The sequence below is a fragment of the Haliotis rufescens genome, unplaced genomic scaffold, assembly GCF_023055435.1.
Source record: "Haliotis rufescens isolate VD_foot unplaced genomic scaffold, xgHalRufe1.0.p SCAF_5, whole genome shotgun sequence".
NCBI classification, from domain to species: Eukaryota; Metazoa; Mollusca; class Gastropoda; order Lepetellida; family Haliotidae; genus Haliotis; species Haliotis rufescens.
This window is the reverse complement of record NW_025964223.1, coordinates 501,974-517,660: the sequence shown is the minus strand read 5'-3', so window position 1 is coordinate 517,660 and position 15,687 is coordinate 501,974. Positions and strand designations below refer to the sequence as shown.

The following is a 15,687-nucleotide window of genomic DNA, read 5'->3' as shown; positions in this document are numbered from 1 at the left end:
AGTGGTGCTGTCACGTTCACGTTAAGTGGTGCTGTCATGCACAGGTAAAGTGGTGCTGTCACGTACACGTAAAGTGGTGCTGTCATGCACAGGTAAAGTGGTGCTGTCACGTTCACGTTAAGTGGTGCTGTCATGCACAGGTAAAGTGGTGCTGTCACGTACACGCAAAGTGGTGCTGTCATGTACATGTAAAGTGGTGCTGTCACGTTCACGTTAAGTGGTGCTGTCATGCACAGGTAAAGTGGTGCTGTCACGTACACGCAAAGTGGTGCTGTCATGCACAGGTAAAGTGGTGCTGTCATGCACAGGTAAAGTGGTGCTGTCATGTACACGTAAAGGGGTGCTGCCATGCACAGGTAAAGTGGTGCTGTCACGTTCACGTTAAGTGGTGCTGTCATGCACAGGTAAAGTGGTGCTGTCACGTACACGCAAAGTGGTGCTGTCATGCACAGGTAAAGTGTTGTACATGCACAGGTAAAGTGGTGCTGTCACGTACACGCAAAGTGGTGCTGTCATGCACAGGTAAAGTGGTGCTGTCACGTTCACGTTAAGTGGTGCTGTCATGCACAGGTAAAGTGGTGCTGTCACGTACACATAAAGTGGTGCTGTCATGCACAGGTAAAGTGGTGCTGTCACGTTCACGTTAAGTGGTGCTGTCATGCACAGGTAAAGTGGTGCTGTCACGTACACGTAAAGTGGTGCTGTCATGCACAGGTAAAGTGGTGCTGTCACGTTCACGTTAAGTGGTGCTGTCATGCACAGGTAAAGTGGTGCTGTCACGTACACGCAAAGTGGTGCTGTCATGCACAGGTAAAGTGGTGGTGTCACGTACACGTAAATCGGTGCTGTCACGTACACGCAAAGTGGTGCTGTCACGTTCACGTAAATCGGTGCTGTCACGTACACGCAAAGTTGTGCTGTCACGTACATGCAAAGTGGTGCTGTCACGTACACGTGAAGTGGTGCTGTCACGTACACGCAAAGTGGTGGTGTCACGTACACGCAAAGTGGTGGTGTCACGTACACGTAAAGTGGTGCTGTCACGTACACGTGAAGTGGTGCTGTCACGTACACGTGAAGTGGTAGTGTCAAGTAAACGTAAAGTGGTGGTGTCATGTTCAAGTAAAATGTTCCTGTCACGTACACGCAAAGTGGTGCTGTCACGTACACGTAAAGTGCTGTCATGCACACGTAAACTGGTGCTGTCATGCACACGTAAACTGGTGTTGTCATGTACATGTAAAGTGGTGCTGTCATGTACACGTAAAGTGGTGCTGTCATGTACATGTAAAGTGGAGCTGTCATGTACACGTAAAGTGGTGCTGTAATGTACACGTAAAGTGTTGCTGTCATGTACAAGTAAACTGGTGTTGTCATGTACATGTAAAGTGGTGCTGTCATGTACACGTAAAGTGGTGCTGTCATGTACATGTAAAGTGGAGCTGTCATGTACACGTAAAGTGGTGCTGTAATGTACACGTAAAGTGTTGCTGTCATGTACAAGTAAAGTGTTGCTGTCATGTACACGTAAAGTGGTGTTGTCATGTACACGTAAAGTGGTGCTGTCATGTACACGTAAAGTGGAGTTGTCATGTACATGTAAAGTGTTGCTGTCATGTACACGTAAAGTGGTGTTGTCATGTACACGTAAAGTGTTGCTGTCATGTACACGTAAAGTGGTGTTGTCATGTACACGTAAAGTGGTGCTGTCATGTACACGTAAAGTGGTGCTGTCATGTACACGTAAAGTGGTGTTGTCATGTACACGTAAAGTGGTGCTGTCATGTTCACGTAAAGTGCTGAAGTCATGTACACGTAAAGTGGTGCTGTCATGTACACGTAAAGTGGTGTTGTCATGTACACGTAAAGTGGTGAAGTCATGTACACGTAAAGTGGTGCTGTCATGTACATGTAAAGTGGTGTTGTCATGTACACGTAAAGTGGTGCTGTCATGTACACGTAAAGTGGTGCTGTCATGTACACGTAAAGTGGTGTTGTCATGTACACGTAAAGTGGTGCTGTCATGTTCACGTAAAGTGCTGAAGTCATGTACACGTAAAGTGGTGCTGTCATGTACACGTAAAGTGGTGTTGTCATGTACACGTAAAGTGGTGAAGTCATGTACACGTAAAGTGGTGCTGTCATGTACATGTAAAGTGGTGTTGTCATGTACACGTAAAGTGGTGCTGTCATGTACACGTAAAGTGTTGCTGTCATGTACACGTAAAGTGGTGTTGTCATGTACATGTAAAGTGTTGCTGTCATGTACACGTAAAGAGGTGTTGTCATGTACACGTAAAGTGGTGCTGTCATGTACACGTAAAGTGGTGTTGTCATGTACATGTAAAGTGTTGCTGTCATGTACACGTAAAGTGGTGTTGTCATGTACACGTAAAGTGGTGCTGTCATGTTCACGTAAAGTGGTGAAGTCATGTACACGTAAAGTGTTGCTGTCATGTTCACGTAAAGTGGTGCTGTCATGTACACGTAAAGTGTCACGTTGTATGATGTTTGGTATGATGCTTTACCTTCCCCTTCAGGACTTTACACATGAGTAGCTTGCTGGTCTTCTGCATGTAATTCATGGCAAACCGCGGGTATTCACTGAAGTAGATGCCGTTCCCGTACCACCCGACGTCAGTTGTCTCTTCGAAGAAGGGGTGGTCTGGTTGCAAAAGTAGTCCAATATTATACTCGATAATATTTTTTCGATGAATTTGATAGATGGAACCAGCGAATAGCCCAGCATTATAATGCAGTAGCCAATGTTGAGGATCGGCAGGTTTTTTCGCAAATTTTATTAAGAATGAAAACAATCATTTACTTGAACGTAGGTGGATTGCTATGTCATGGAATGTGTTTTAGCTATTCTACAATGATAATGCACATGTGAGTTTATTTATTTTTACAATAATCTCTTTACATGATGGATGTATAGAGAAAGTTAGAAAAGAAAGAGAAATAGTCTGTAAAATACTAGTGTTCTTATACTGCATGTGATAATATGATATAGCAAATCATTTTTTTCAAACGTCTGTTGGACAACATAAAATTCCAAGATTACGTTTCATACAGGTTAAACATATTAATCAGGGGCCCAGTATCAATATCTGACAGTGAGAGGACCACACAGGGGGCTAGTATCAGTATCTGTGACAGTGAGAGGACCACGAAGGGGGCTAGTATCAGTATCTGTGACAGTGAGAGGACCACACAGGGGCCCAGTATCAGTATCTGTGACAGTGAGAGGACCACACAAGGGACCAGTATCAGTATCTGTGACAGTGAGAGGACCACACAGGGGACCAGTATCAGTATCTGTGACAGTGAGAGGACCACACAGGGGACCAGTATCAGTATCTGTGACAGTGAGAGGACCACACAGGGGACCAGTATCAGTGTCTGTGACAGTGAGAGGACCACACAGGGGACCAGTATCAGTATATGTGACAGTGAGAGGACCACACAGGGGACCAGTATCAGTATCTGCGACAGTGAGAGGACCACACAGGGGCCCAGTATCAGTGTCTGTGACAGTGAGAGGACAACACAGGGGACCAGTATTAGTATCTGTGACAGTGAGAGGACCACACAGGGGACCAGTATCAGTATCTGTGACAGTGAGAGGACCACATAGGGGCCCAGTATCAGTATCTGTGACAGTGGGGGGACCACACAGGGGACCAGTATCAGTATATGTGACAGTGAGAGGACCACACAGGGGACCAGTATCAGTATCTGTGACAGTGAAAGGACCACACAGGGGACCAGTATCAGTGTCTGTGACAGTGAGAGGACCACACAGGGGCCCAGTATCAGTATCTGTGACAGTAAGAGGACCACACAGGGGACCAGTATCAGTATCTGTGACAGTGAGAGGACCACACAGGGGACCACTATCAGTATCTGTGACAGTGAGAGGACCACATAGGGGCCCAGTATCAGTATCTGTGACAGTGGGGGGACCACACAAGGGTCTAGTATCAGTATCTGTGACAGTAAGAGGACCACACAGGGGACCAGTATCAGTATCTGTGACAGTGAGAGGACCACACAGGGGCCCAGTATCAGTATCTGTGACAGTGAGAGGACCACACAGGGGACCAGTATCAGTATCTGTGACAGTGAGAGGACCACACAGGGGCCCAGTATCAGTATCTGTGACAGTGAGAGGACCACACAGGGGCCCAGTATCAGTATCTGTGACAGTGAGAGGACCACACAGGGGCCCAGTATCAGTATCTGTGACAGTGAGAGGACCACACAGGGGACCAGTATCAGTATCTGTGACAGTGAGAGGACCACACAGGGGCCCAGTATCAGTATCTGTGACAGTGAGAGGACCACACAGGGGACCAGTATCAGTATCTGTGACAGTGAGAGGACCACACAGGGGACCAGTATCAGTATCTGTGACAGTGAGAGGACCACACAGGGGCCCAGTATCAGTATCTGTGACAGTGAGAGGACCACACAGGGGCCCAGTATCAGTATCTGTGACAGTGAGAGGACCACACAGGGGACCAGTATCAGTATCTGTGACAGTGGGGGGACCACACAAGGGTCTAGTATCAGTATCTGTGACAGTAAGAGGACCACACAGGGGACCAGTATCAGTATCTGTGACAGTGAGAGGACCACACAGGGGCCCAGTATCAGTATCTGTGACAGTGAGAGGACCACACAGGGGACCAGTATCAGTATCTGTGACAGTGAGAGGACCACACAGGGGCCCAGTATCAGTATCTGTGACAGTGAGAGGACCACACAGGGGCCCAGTATCAGTATCTGTGACAGTGAGAGGACCACACACCTGGCTGACGGAATCCTTCCTCACAGATGCTCTTTATGTTTTCCTCTGAAGTTCCATGAAAACCCAGAACAGGAACCCCATATGAAGCATCTTTTTGGAACATTTTCTCCTGGGCCGATCTGAAAATGTACCATTGTACCATGTACGTCACGTGTCTTACTGTGAGATGTTTTTGGTTTATATAAACAATGTGAGACGTGTGTATTGACCAATGTATTATTGTCATTAGTACTGTTGTATAATACTATTACTATTACTAGTAGTTTGTTGTTTAACGCCGCACTCAGCAATATTCCAGCTATATGACAGCGGTCTGTAAATAATCGAGTCTGGACCAGGCAATCCAATGATTGACATCATGAGCATCGATCCAAGCAATTGGGACCGATGACATGCATCAACCAAGTCAGTGAGCCTGACCACCCGATCCCGTTAGTCTTACGACAAGCATAGTCGCCTTTTAGGACAAGCATGGGTTGCTGAAGCCTATTCTACCCCGCGTCTTCGCGGGTTTATTACTAGTAGTAGCTATACCTTGGCAGTAGTAGTAGTAGTAGTAGTAGTAGTAGAAGTAGTAGTAGTAGTAGTAGTAGTATCGTTGTATTTCATTGTTCAAATACGCAATATCACTTACCAAGTGTGCAACAGAATACAATCTACTGCGATGTAACTTGAAATACATGACAAAACATGTGGTGATAATGAACGTTTGCATAAGGCCCAGTCTCATAGAACTGTCCACAACGCCATGATGGTGCTTACCTGAACTGTTTGACTTGTTTGGGATTCACAACGTATTCCACTTTGGTCAGTTGAAATATATGTCTGAAAATAATCGATAAATAAAGCTGAATTTAAGAAGTGGAAAATCAAGTATGAGTTTTCACAAAAGAACAACTTACATCAATGACATCACATGACTGGTTTTCCTGTACTGCATAATGTAGGGGAAGGTATTTTCATCGGAATAACCAAATAATTATACATTGGCTTCGTTAATTAACTGGAGAAGAAAGTAACTGTAAGTGATTCCTTCCAAACTGTTAGTTCTCTAAATGGTAAAATATATATGTGATAGTTTCAGTCTAAAGGATGCGTGGTTTGAGTCCTGTGCGTGCACCAAAGATCTCATTGTCACAAGGTACCTACCGATTCACTGTGTCTTTCGAGAGGTACCTGTAGAACTGACTCTCCACCAGTCTGTAATGGTAGTCTTCTGGTGTCATGCTACAGCGAGGTTCGGGCTTCAGCTCGAAGTATTTCACTTCAGATCCACCAAGCGCCTTCCGTTCTCCGGTGACATAAGATGCCCGACTGAACAGATCCTAGATGAAGGATCAAGAGTGAGTGAAACTTCCCTGTGTACATTGAATGACATTTCAGAATGTAAAGGGCAAAACCCACCATTTAACTTGCTAATCAATTTGTCCGCCTTCATAAGACATGTATTGTGATTGTTTGTTTATTGTTTAACGCCGCCCGCAGCAATATTCCAGCTGTATGACGGCGGTCTGTAAATAATTGAGTCTCGACCAGACAATCAAGTGATTGAATTCCCGAGCATCGATCCGAGCATTTGAGATACGATGACATGCATCGACCAAGTCAGTGAGCCCGATCCCGTTAGTCGCCTCTTACGACAAGCACAGTCACCTTTTACGGCAGACATGGGTTGCTGAAGAACATCGAAAAGGACATATGGTCTGAAATATTCTGTAGTTCAACGTCGTGTTAGAGTGCTAGTGGGCATACTTTTGTTGTTATGAAACTACAGACTCCGGATACTCTACCTTCTGACGGACGACCAGACCCGCCACAACATGGGTACTTCCGGTAACCGCTACCTTGGAGCCATCTGCAGAGCAAGACGTATCAAAACATTTATGAAACAATTAGGCAGTGAATATCAGCATCCTTATATGATATGAATCAACACAAACGTATGCCAATATATTTCCTTATCTTCAATATGTTTTATGAAATCTCAAGTGCACTGTGGGTAAATAGTAGCAGCAACTTCATAGATAATTAATATAAGGAAACGGGATGTTTTGTTTGTTTGTTTGTTTGTTGTTTAACGCCGCACTCAGCAATATTCCAGCTATATGACGACGGTCTGGAAATAATCGTGTCTGGACCAGACAATACTGTGATTGATATAACGATCATCGACCACGCATTTGGGATACGATGACATGCATTGACCAAGTCAGAGAGCCTGACCTCCCGAGCCCTTTAGTCGCTTTTACGACAAGGATAGTCGCCTTATGGGGACATATAGAGTGGAGTCGATTCTCATGTTAGCTATGATAAAACTGTATAATGTTCATACGACAATTATAAACAGTAACATCTCAATGTACCTGCTTGAACAATATACTTTGCCTTGTTTAACAGCTGTTCACTCTCTTCAACTTGTGATTCCACAATCTAAAAAGCAGAAAATGTAAGTGACAAAGGCAGTGGCGCAATCATAAGAAATCTCGGCTAAAAGTCGAGTCGATTTTATCACTCCGGCTATATCATAAACATGTTCGCGAATAGGTGAGCATATACTGCCCCACTAGTCGCTAACATATGTTCTCACCCGAACATGGGGACATATGGTTCAGGTCCAAACGGGAATTGCGTTGGAAACCCTTTTGTCACTGATGCGTCAAATTTGAAATTCCCTCCACATGACTGCCATAAAATCGTTTGAAACATTCACAAATGCCTTGAATGCCGTAACCGTGGTCAAACAACTTTTACGCAAGCCTCGTACATGTAAAACCCTATGTGAAATGTTGGTAGAGAGCCTGTTCCATTGTGCCTCAGACATTGTACCTCAGACATTGTACCTCAGACATTGTGCCTCAGACATTATACCTCAGACATTGTACCTCAGACATTGTGCCTCAGACATTGTACCTCAGACATTGTACCTCAGACATTGTACCTCAGACATTGTAAAATGTAGACACCAAAGGCAGGGACTGCTGGGAGAGTGTTTGGGATACAGATAAAGCTGACGCCGTCCCTCTTGTCATACAGACTTGTGGACAGTGTTTGTCACTCTGAATCTTTATGCATAGATCTAAATACGGGACAGGCGAGGCAGTTTCCTCCGTCTATTTTATTTCTATTTCAGCAGTGTAAATGAATGACATCAGATCCTAAAGTACCTAAAGCTTAAGTTTAACTTCTTGGCCACATTTTCGTGTGTTGATGGTGCCATTTCAAACAGACACAGCAATTGTTATGAGTGAATATCACCGTCAAGTAGTGGTATGTGACTTAAGCATAGAGCTGCAGGATATCCTAGACAGTTGTGGTTAGTAAGTTGTTACTAAAATTTACTGTTGTCGCCAAACCCAGCAGAGATGGTCGCACTCGTCACGTTCTGACGCCATACGTCCAGACCGAATGGAAATAAACGGCTGACGACTCCCAGCTTTGTAGGGCGTTCCTGCGTTAAGCATGCCTATTATTCGCCAACTTTCGTCTTCAGGTAATCCCCTACGAGCCATGTTGAACAAGAATTTAGACTACAGCTGCGAACAATTTTAAATTGTGCTTGGGTTAAGTGTCGATTCATGTTAGTGTCAATTGATAGTGCGCTTCTAGCAAGTCGACTGGCTTCTAACACGTGCAAGATGCAAATGCTTTGCAGCATGTACCGACAGCAGACATTTACATCTTAGATATACATAAATGTTCGTGTCCTGACGTACGATTTTAGTGATTACATTTTCGATCGCTCTGTAGTGGTTAACTTGTTCAGGGTGAGTGAGTGAGTGAGTGGGTTGGGTTTAACGCCGCTTTTTAACAGTATTCCAGTTATATCACGGCCTGTCAGCTTAATGTGGGAGGAAAGCCCGAAGTGATGCATGTCTCAGAAGTTTACCACTTCGGTGAAACCCACGAGCACGGGTATGGTGCTGACAAACCTAGAAACATAATCGGGGTCTTCAGGGTGAGCTTTATATTTATCCAGGTGTTGACAATAATGACATCGGAAATACGTCTGTTATATTGACTTTGGGGGAGTTGGTAAAATTTCTTGCGGAAGAAAAACGTTGAACATTGAGAGGAGAAGCATATCACCAATATTAAGCACTATGTGTCTTCTGAAGAAGTACAGAAAACACAGAGGAAACAGCTGGAAAATGCATAATATGTATATGTTGAGAAAAAGCATAATTTCTCGAAATGCACCAGAACCAGGCTAAATAAAGCGACAAAACCCTTTCCATATCCAAAAAAATCCCTGCATAAAGCAGTCGATTGTACAATTCCGACTATATCACGAGCATGTGTTTATGAATCACTATCAAATATATAGTAATGATACCAAGTGTTCGCGAAAAGGTGAGCGTATCCTGCCCCACCGATGGCACCCGTCACAAACACATGCAAAGGCAAGTCAATTGTTCACCGAAAATAACACACGGGAACATATGATCAAGTCAAAATAGGGAATTGCATCGGGCATCAGTTTTGTCACTGATGCATCAAACTTGGAAATGTCCTCCACGTGTCTATCATAAAACATTTTAAAAGCTTTTTACTTAGGCCTTGAACGTCTAACCTTGAACAAACAACTTCTGAGCAAGAGTTGTATGACGCTGTTTAAAATCTTGGAAGAAAGAGCATGCTCGATTGTATCTCATAAGCTGTGAAATGTAAACAGCAAAGGCTGGAGCTGCTGGAATATTGCTCGACATGAAGGGAACGTTGACTATTGGAAAGTTATCTATCTTGTCATACAGTCTTGTGGAGAGTGGTTTGGCACTCTGAATCTTTATGTATATATCTAAATATGAACCAGATGAGGCAGTATCACTGCTCTCGTATATTTCAAGTTCAGGTGGGTAAATCAGTGGAAGGGAATTGGCTATTTGATTGTTATTGAACGATCATCGATATACCTGGAGCTTAAATTCAACTTCTTGGCCAAATTACCTTGTTCTGACTTTGCCAATCCGAACATAAATTCCGATTCATATGCATAAAGAAACAGATCCGCAAGAAGGGGAGCGCAATTGGTGCCCATGGGTATGCCTACTTCTTGCCTAAATGTCTCACCCCCAATTTTAAGAACATGCCATTACAATACAATGTTTTACCACGTTATGATCACGGATAAACAAACGTTGCTTTTATAGCGTTGTTTCACTTGAATCTTTTGGCATGCAACACAAGAATATGCCCTCATGGTCAGGCAACGACGTATTCAACTGATAAACATTTAAAAGTTATTTCACTCATAGGGAATGTGAATGAACTCCAGCTTTGATAGGCATTCGGTTAATTTAAAAACAACAACATATGAAGTAGGACATGATAAAATATTTAAAAAAACTTTCTATACATAAATAGTATTTATTTTATGCAAAATGAACAAATCATGTTATTGTATTATACACCTTCCCAACACTTATCCTTACCGTATGATCAGAGAAAACGTCGTAATACTGAATATGAACCATGTTAACACTTGGACCTTGGGTCCTCGTCAGTTAATTTGAACGAGTGAGTGAGTATGGTTTCACGCCGCTTTTAGCAATATTCCAGCAGTATCAAGGCGGGGGCACCAGAAATGGCCTTCACACATTGTACCCGTGTCGGGAATCGAACCCGGGTCTTCGGCGTGACGAGCGAACGCTTTAACCACTAGGCTACCCGACCGCCCCCTAATATGAAACGAAAACAGGAAAGAAATAAGAACCTTTCTGACGACCTCATCCTTGTAGTGAACAACGATTGAGATTACTTCCAGTGATGTTTCAGAAGATTTGTTGAAGAAGTCCAAGACTGCCTTCATCATGAGCCGTGCTGATGTTTCTGCTGGGTAACCAGCATAGCCTGTCCCGAGAACAGGGAAAGCGATGGACTTGAGTTTGTGTCTCGAGGCCTCTTGCAGGCAGGTGGTAACGACTGACAGAAAGGCCTAAAAAATAACCATGAAATATAAACTTTTTCATTTCAGTGAAATTTTCTGTTTCTAAAACAAATTCCACGTTCAAAAGTAGACAACCTGTAAACTCCGTCGATGTGATACAAGATTGTGGTATTAATATTTTATTTGTTATTGGGATGCTCCTAGACAGCGATGTTCTTACTTGAATTTGGGGCGTTAATGCGAATTTATACAACTGATTGAACTCAAATATTCACCCTAATCAGTTAAACGTGTCAATACAATGCCGATCTCAATGTCATGTATATATACCTTCTCTGTTTTTTCACTCTTCTTTGCCCATTCCTCCAGCACTGTGTGGAAGACTTTCTTGCACTTGAGTTTCCCACCCTGAGTCTGGACGACAGTCCCTGGTTTGACTCCCTGCGGGTGCTGCTGTTTACACTCTGTCTGCAGAACTGGACCTCCAGTGTTCAGAAGAGAATTGGACACGGCACCAATGGACAGATTAAGGTCAGTTTGGGTGGTATTCACCAAAACATCATCCTAGATGACCAACAAGGAAAACAGTTTGTGTCAGTGAAAATCACATATGAATGTGTTGATTTCCATCAATCGTATGGATTTGTAACACTCATGAAAACGATTTGACAAAACTGTACATTAACTATATAAAAAAACCGATGTACGTACCGTGAGTTGGGCCAAATCACCAACTATTGCCCTTACGGTCAGCACTGGAAATAGTGATGAGTGACATGATTATATGTAAAACATTGTGTAGAACATGAACTGGAGCAGCCGAGAGTTGATAAAGGAAACAAATGTCGGCTCTGAGATTCATCTGAGTGAGTGAGTGAGTATGGTTTTACGCCGCTTTTAGCAACATTCCAGCAATATCACGGCGGGGGACACCAGAAATGGGCTTCACACATTGTGCCCATGTCGGGAATCGAACCTGGGTCTTCGGCGTGACGAGCGAACGCTTAAACCACTTGGCTACCCGACCGTCCCTTGATTCATCTGAGATTCACCTTTGATTCACCTTTGAGTCTTATAATGAACCAATAAACAGCAGAGTTATGTCATCTACAAAAACATACACACTTTTCAAAGTATAGGTGTGGCGTTTACCGATTCACACTTAACCAAGCCTGCTTGAGCTAAGAAAAAACATATAATTTTCCAAAAGGTATATTGGTTTGCACATTGCTTGTACATTGTACGAGGGGCGTTCAATAAGTTTTGCAACTTGGGCATTTGTGTTCACACAAACAATGTCAACTTGTGGCAGGTGTGACACTACTCATAACATCAGGTTGACACGTGTCATAACAAGTTCCAGACACAACAATAAATTAGATATGATGGCTTCATTCCCCTTAAGGGTGGTCACAATGCGCTGTAATAAAGTTCCTTACATGCTCCGGTTCACAAGTAGAGAATTGCACAGGCTGCCTTTATGTGAATGTGGATTCGAACAATTAAATCACCCACCCTACAGCCCAGACTTAGCCCCCAGTGACTATTTCATGTTCCGGCAAATGAAATCTGCCCTTCCAGGATGACGAGGACTTAAAGGCTGCCACAGAGGCGTGGTTAGAGGGCCAATCTGCGGATTTCTATAAATGTGGTTTTAAAAGCTTGAAGGGCAAATGGAATAAGTGATTTGAGGTGAATGGAGATTATATTGAAAAATAAAAGTGCAAAAGATATTCTGCAACTTGGTCTTATATTGAAGTTGCAAAACTTATTGAACGCCCCTCGTAAATATAAACTTGTATAACAATGGCAGACATGTCACCTTTACTGGCTCCAACTTGTTTCTTCAATACAACCTCCTTGCTGACAGTATTCCCATGCACTACTGGACGTTTCCCCATCCTGCCTTCAAAGTCCTATGTGTAGATAAGGAACACAAACCATTTGTAGTAAGAAACAAAACTAAATATTACTCTTGATATCAAAGAAAATGAAGAATAGTTTATGCAATATGTAATTACATAACTAGACTGAAATAAAGTGCAAAAAAAACTATTATTATAAATGAATAAATATGTGAAGCACATTAATCAAACTTTCAATTAAATTTACCTTCCTCAGCAAGACGTCAGATGATGTCTGAAGGACGATTTTGATTGACTTAATTGATGTGCCTTTATGCTTCTGTATATAACTTTCCACTGCTGTGAACATGATGTCGGCAGATCGCTTCCCAGGGAATCGGTGCAGCCCGGATCCAAGGGCAGGGAAAGCAATGGACTTGAACTGTTTCTTTGAAGCCATCTCGAGACAATTAGTGACAACCGTTTTGAGAACCTGTTGAGAAGGTGGACCACGGGGTGAGAGACAGCGTATTGGTTTGCACAGCTTTAAACAACCACGACCAATAAGATGAAGCGTTTAGTAATATATCCCTTGATATATAACTATATCACTGTTTCAACTTCTTAGCTTGCCACAATGTATGCGTTAAAGAGTATACAAACGTAAGTCAGTAATTGCGGCAGAATAAACGTATTTATTTATTATTAAAACGTATTCCAAACCTTCTCAGCGGCATCATTAGGATTCATCCATTGTCTCAGTACAACATGGAACACTCTCTTGCATTGTAATGTTCCTCCTTTGGTTTGCCCTATGGCGCCAACTTGCAGTCCAGAAGGATAGGCCTTGGTCAGTTCTTCCTGCAGCCCCTTCCCTCCTGCTTCTGGGGAAGTGACACTTCCAGGCAGAAACTTCCCATCAGTTCCGATTATGCTCACAATCACATCAACCTTGGAAAGAGATATATGGAATATTTTATTGATATTAAATTATGCAAATATTACTCACGATTACCCGATTACAAACATATTGCATGAAAAGAGTGTTGCATGAACGTTCACACATTGCACGGTACGACAAGTATGTCTGTTGACTATCTTAGCGATGCTTGAGTGACATGTCACTTACCTGTTCATGTGATATATCACCAAGTATTAGTTCCATAGGTTCAGTCTTCATTAACAGGACCATCTTTGGAACTGCATGAATATAAAATACATACTCACAGAAATAGAACATATGAGCAAAAAGAAACATTTTGCGTCAAAGAGTGATCAATAGCTCAAAACGGCATAGAATTGTAGACATTCGTTCGAGAGGTTTTGTTAGTTGATCAAGCAACTGTCAAGGGCATGCCACTACTACCACTACCACTACCACTACCACTACCACTACTTCCTCCCCGGGACGTATACAACCCAAGCTGCCTAATATTTAGACTTACCAGATACAGTTGACATTCCAGCGACTGGTGTTGCTACAGTTGGTTGTGCAGCCTGTTCTGGACAGATGTAAAATGCACATTATGCAGTTTCTAAGGCCATGCTTAACAAAGCGTTATGCACGACCCCGGATGGGAAGGGACGTGTTTGTTCGCATGTTTACATGGTCAAAATTGGCAGCACAGGCAGTAACTGTTGCGTTACAATATATGGTACAATATATGGTAGAAACAAACACGATAAAACTATTTCAGTTTAAAACACGTGCGTCCTCAGAGAAGATACTCACTAGTTCCGGTGTGATTTTGTGCCACGGCAACCGGGGAGGCGAGAGGATCTGAAAGGAAATAAGAAAAAGGGAAACAATAATTCAACGTACCGTATGCTAGCAACATGCTACTGTGTGCTACGTACCACCTTGGTCACTGGCTACTGGATATTTTGATATCGATTGTCATGGACAACATACGACCCACAACACATACTGTCCCAATTGCGTGGATCAATGTTCATGGTATCAATCACTGTATTGTATGGTGCAGACTCGATAATTTACAGACCGCCGTCATATAGCTAGAATATTGCTGAGTGCGGCATTAAACAGCAAACACAGCTTCATACATACATGAAGATAAAACGAATAAACATACCGGCAGTCTTCAGTACATTTGCGGGATCTAAAGAAAGAAATGTAAATATGTGGAAACACAACGATATAAACATTGCATTTACAATACATTATATTATTCATAATAATTAATATGAAATTATGAAATTAAATATGAAAAATTACACAAACACACGTCTGTTACAAGGCAAATGTCCTCAGAAGCTTTGAGAATCCTCCAAAACCACACATATTTGCGTTTGAACATGGCATTTTATGATGACATTACAAGTCTACATTTGAACTGCAGAATTAGCCCTACTTACGTCATCCTGCTCCCCTTTCCCCGCACACCGTGTCATCACTATTTGATAATGATTCACAAACACATGCTCATGATAAAGTCGGTGAGGTGAGGTGAGGTGAGGTGAGGTGAGGTGAGGTGAAATTGGGTTTAACGTCGCGTCCAAGATTATTGCACTTATATAGCGACGTGCATGCACGTGTGTGTGTGTGGCTGCTTGAACTAGTCCGGACTGATGCCGATTTATAGTGCAAGCTCACTGAGATACCATGCCGCAGTTTAACATGCATACCCCACTCAGACACAGTATACTGACTCCGAGCCCACCAGTCCTTGTTTTAGTCCCTTAATGCCGAGCGCCTGACAGGGTAACAACAAGTACCATCTTTTAACGTCTTTTGTTATGACGCGGCCGGGGATCGAACCTCGGACCTTCCGCTCTCCGGGCGGACGCTCTACCACTAGACCACGGAGGCGGTTTGATAAAGTCGGAATAGTAATATCGAAATGCTTTAGGCAGATGTTTGTTATATAAGTGGAAAGGGTTTTGTCGCTTTTATTCACCTTCTTTGAGTCTGAATCTCTTGACGATACCGAAGTATACAATGTAACATGGAAGTAGGTAGTCTTCTTTGTGCATGACAAGTGCTTTGTCCGGTGAATGTACGAGGGAGTAGGAATCAGGCTTATCTGTCCCTAGATCTATAGTCTGTCCCTTGAACATATGATAAGACAACAACTGATAAATACTCTTTTATAAATGGATTTACATTATATCGAAAACGCATGTGT

At 43.0% G+C, this 15,687-nt stretch overlaps 1 protein-coding gene across 2 annotated transcripts in view; it reads right to left on the bottom strand.

Annotated features, from left to right (window-relative positions):
* LOC124111846 overlaps window positions 1-15,687 on the bottom strand; it is a 32,602-nt gene that overhangs the window by 1,600 nt on the left and 15,315 nt on the right. For both annotated transcript variants that reach the window (XM_048383731.1, XM_048383732.1), the window contains exons 16-32: window positions 15,460-15,610; window positions 14,635-14,661; window positions 14,274-14,321; window positions 13,987-14,043; window positions 13,671-13,741; window positions 13,265-13,492; window positions 12,810-13,034; window positions 12,520-12,613; window positions 11,409-11,452; window positions 11,028-11,261; window positions 10,524-10,745; window positions 7,177-7,243; window positions 6,604-6,668; window positions 5,963-6,138; window positions 5,576-5,638; window positions 4,814-4,932; window positions 2,529-2,665 (exon numbers count right to left, since the gene is read on the bottom strand). In XM_048383731.1, coding sequence (XP_048239688.1) covers window positions 2,529-2,665; window positions 4,814-4,932; window positions 5,576-5,638; window positions 5,963-6,138; window positions 6,604-6,668; window positions 7,177-7,243; window positions 10,524-10,745; window positions 11,028-11,261; window positions 11,409-11,452; window positions 12,520-12,613; window positions 12,810-13,034; window positions 13,265-13,492; window positions 13,671-13,741; window positions 13,987-14,043; window positions 14,274-14,321; window positions 14,635-14,661; window positions 15,460-15,610 — 2,028 coding nt within the window. The remainder of the gene's footprint in view (window positions 1-2,528; window positions 2,666-4,813; window positions 4,933-5,575; window positions 5,639-5,962; window positions 6,139-6,603; window positions 6,669-7,176; window positions 7,244-10,523; window positions 10,746-11,027; window positions 11,262-11,408; window positions 11,453-12,519; window positions 12,614-12,809; window positions 13,035-13,264; window positions 13,493-13,670; window positions 13,742-13,986; window positions 14,044-14,273; window positions 14,322-14,634; window positions 14,662-15,459; window positions 15,611-15,687) is intronic.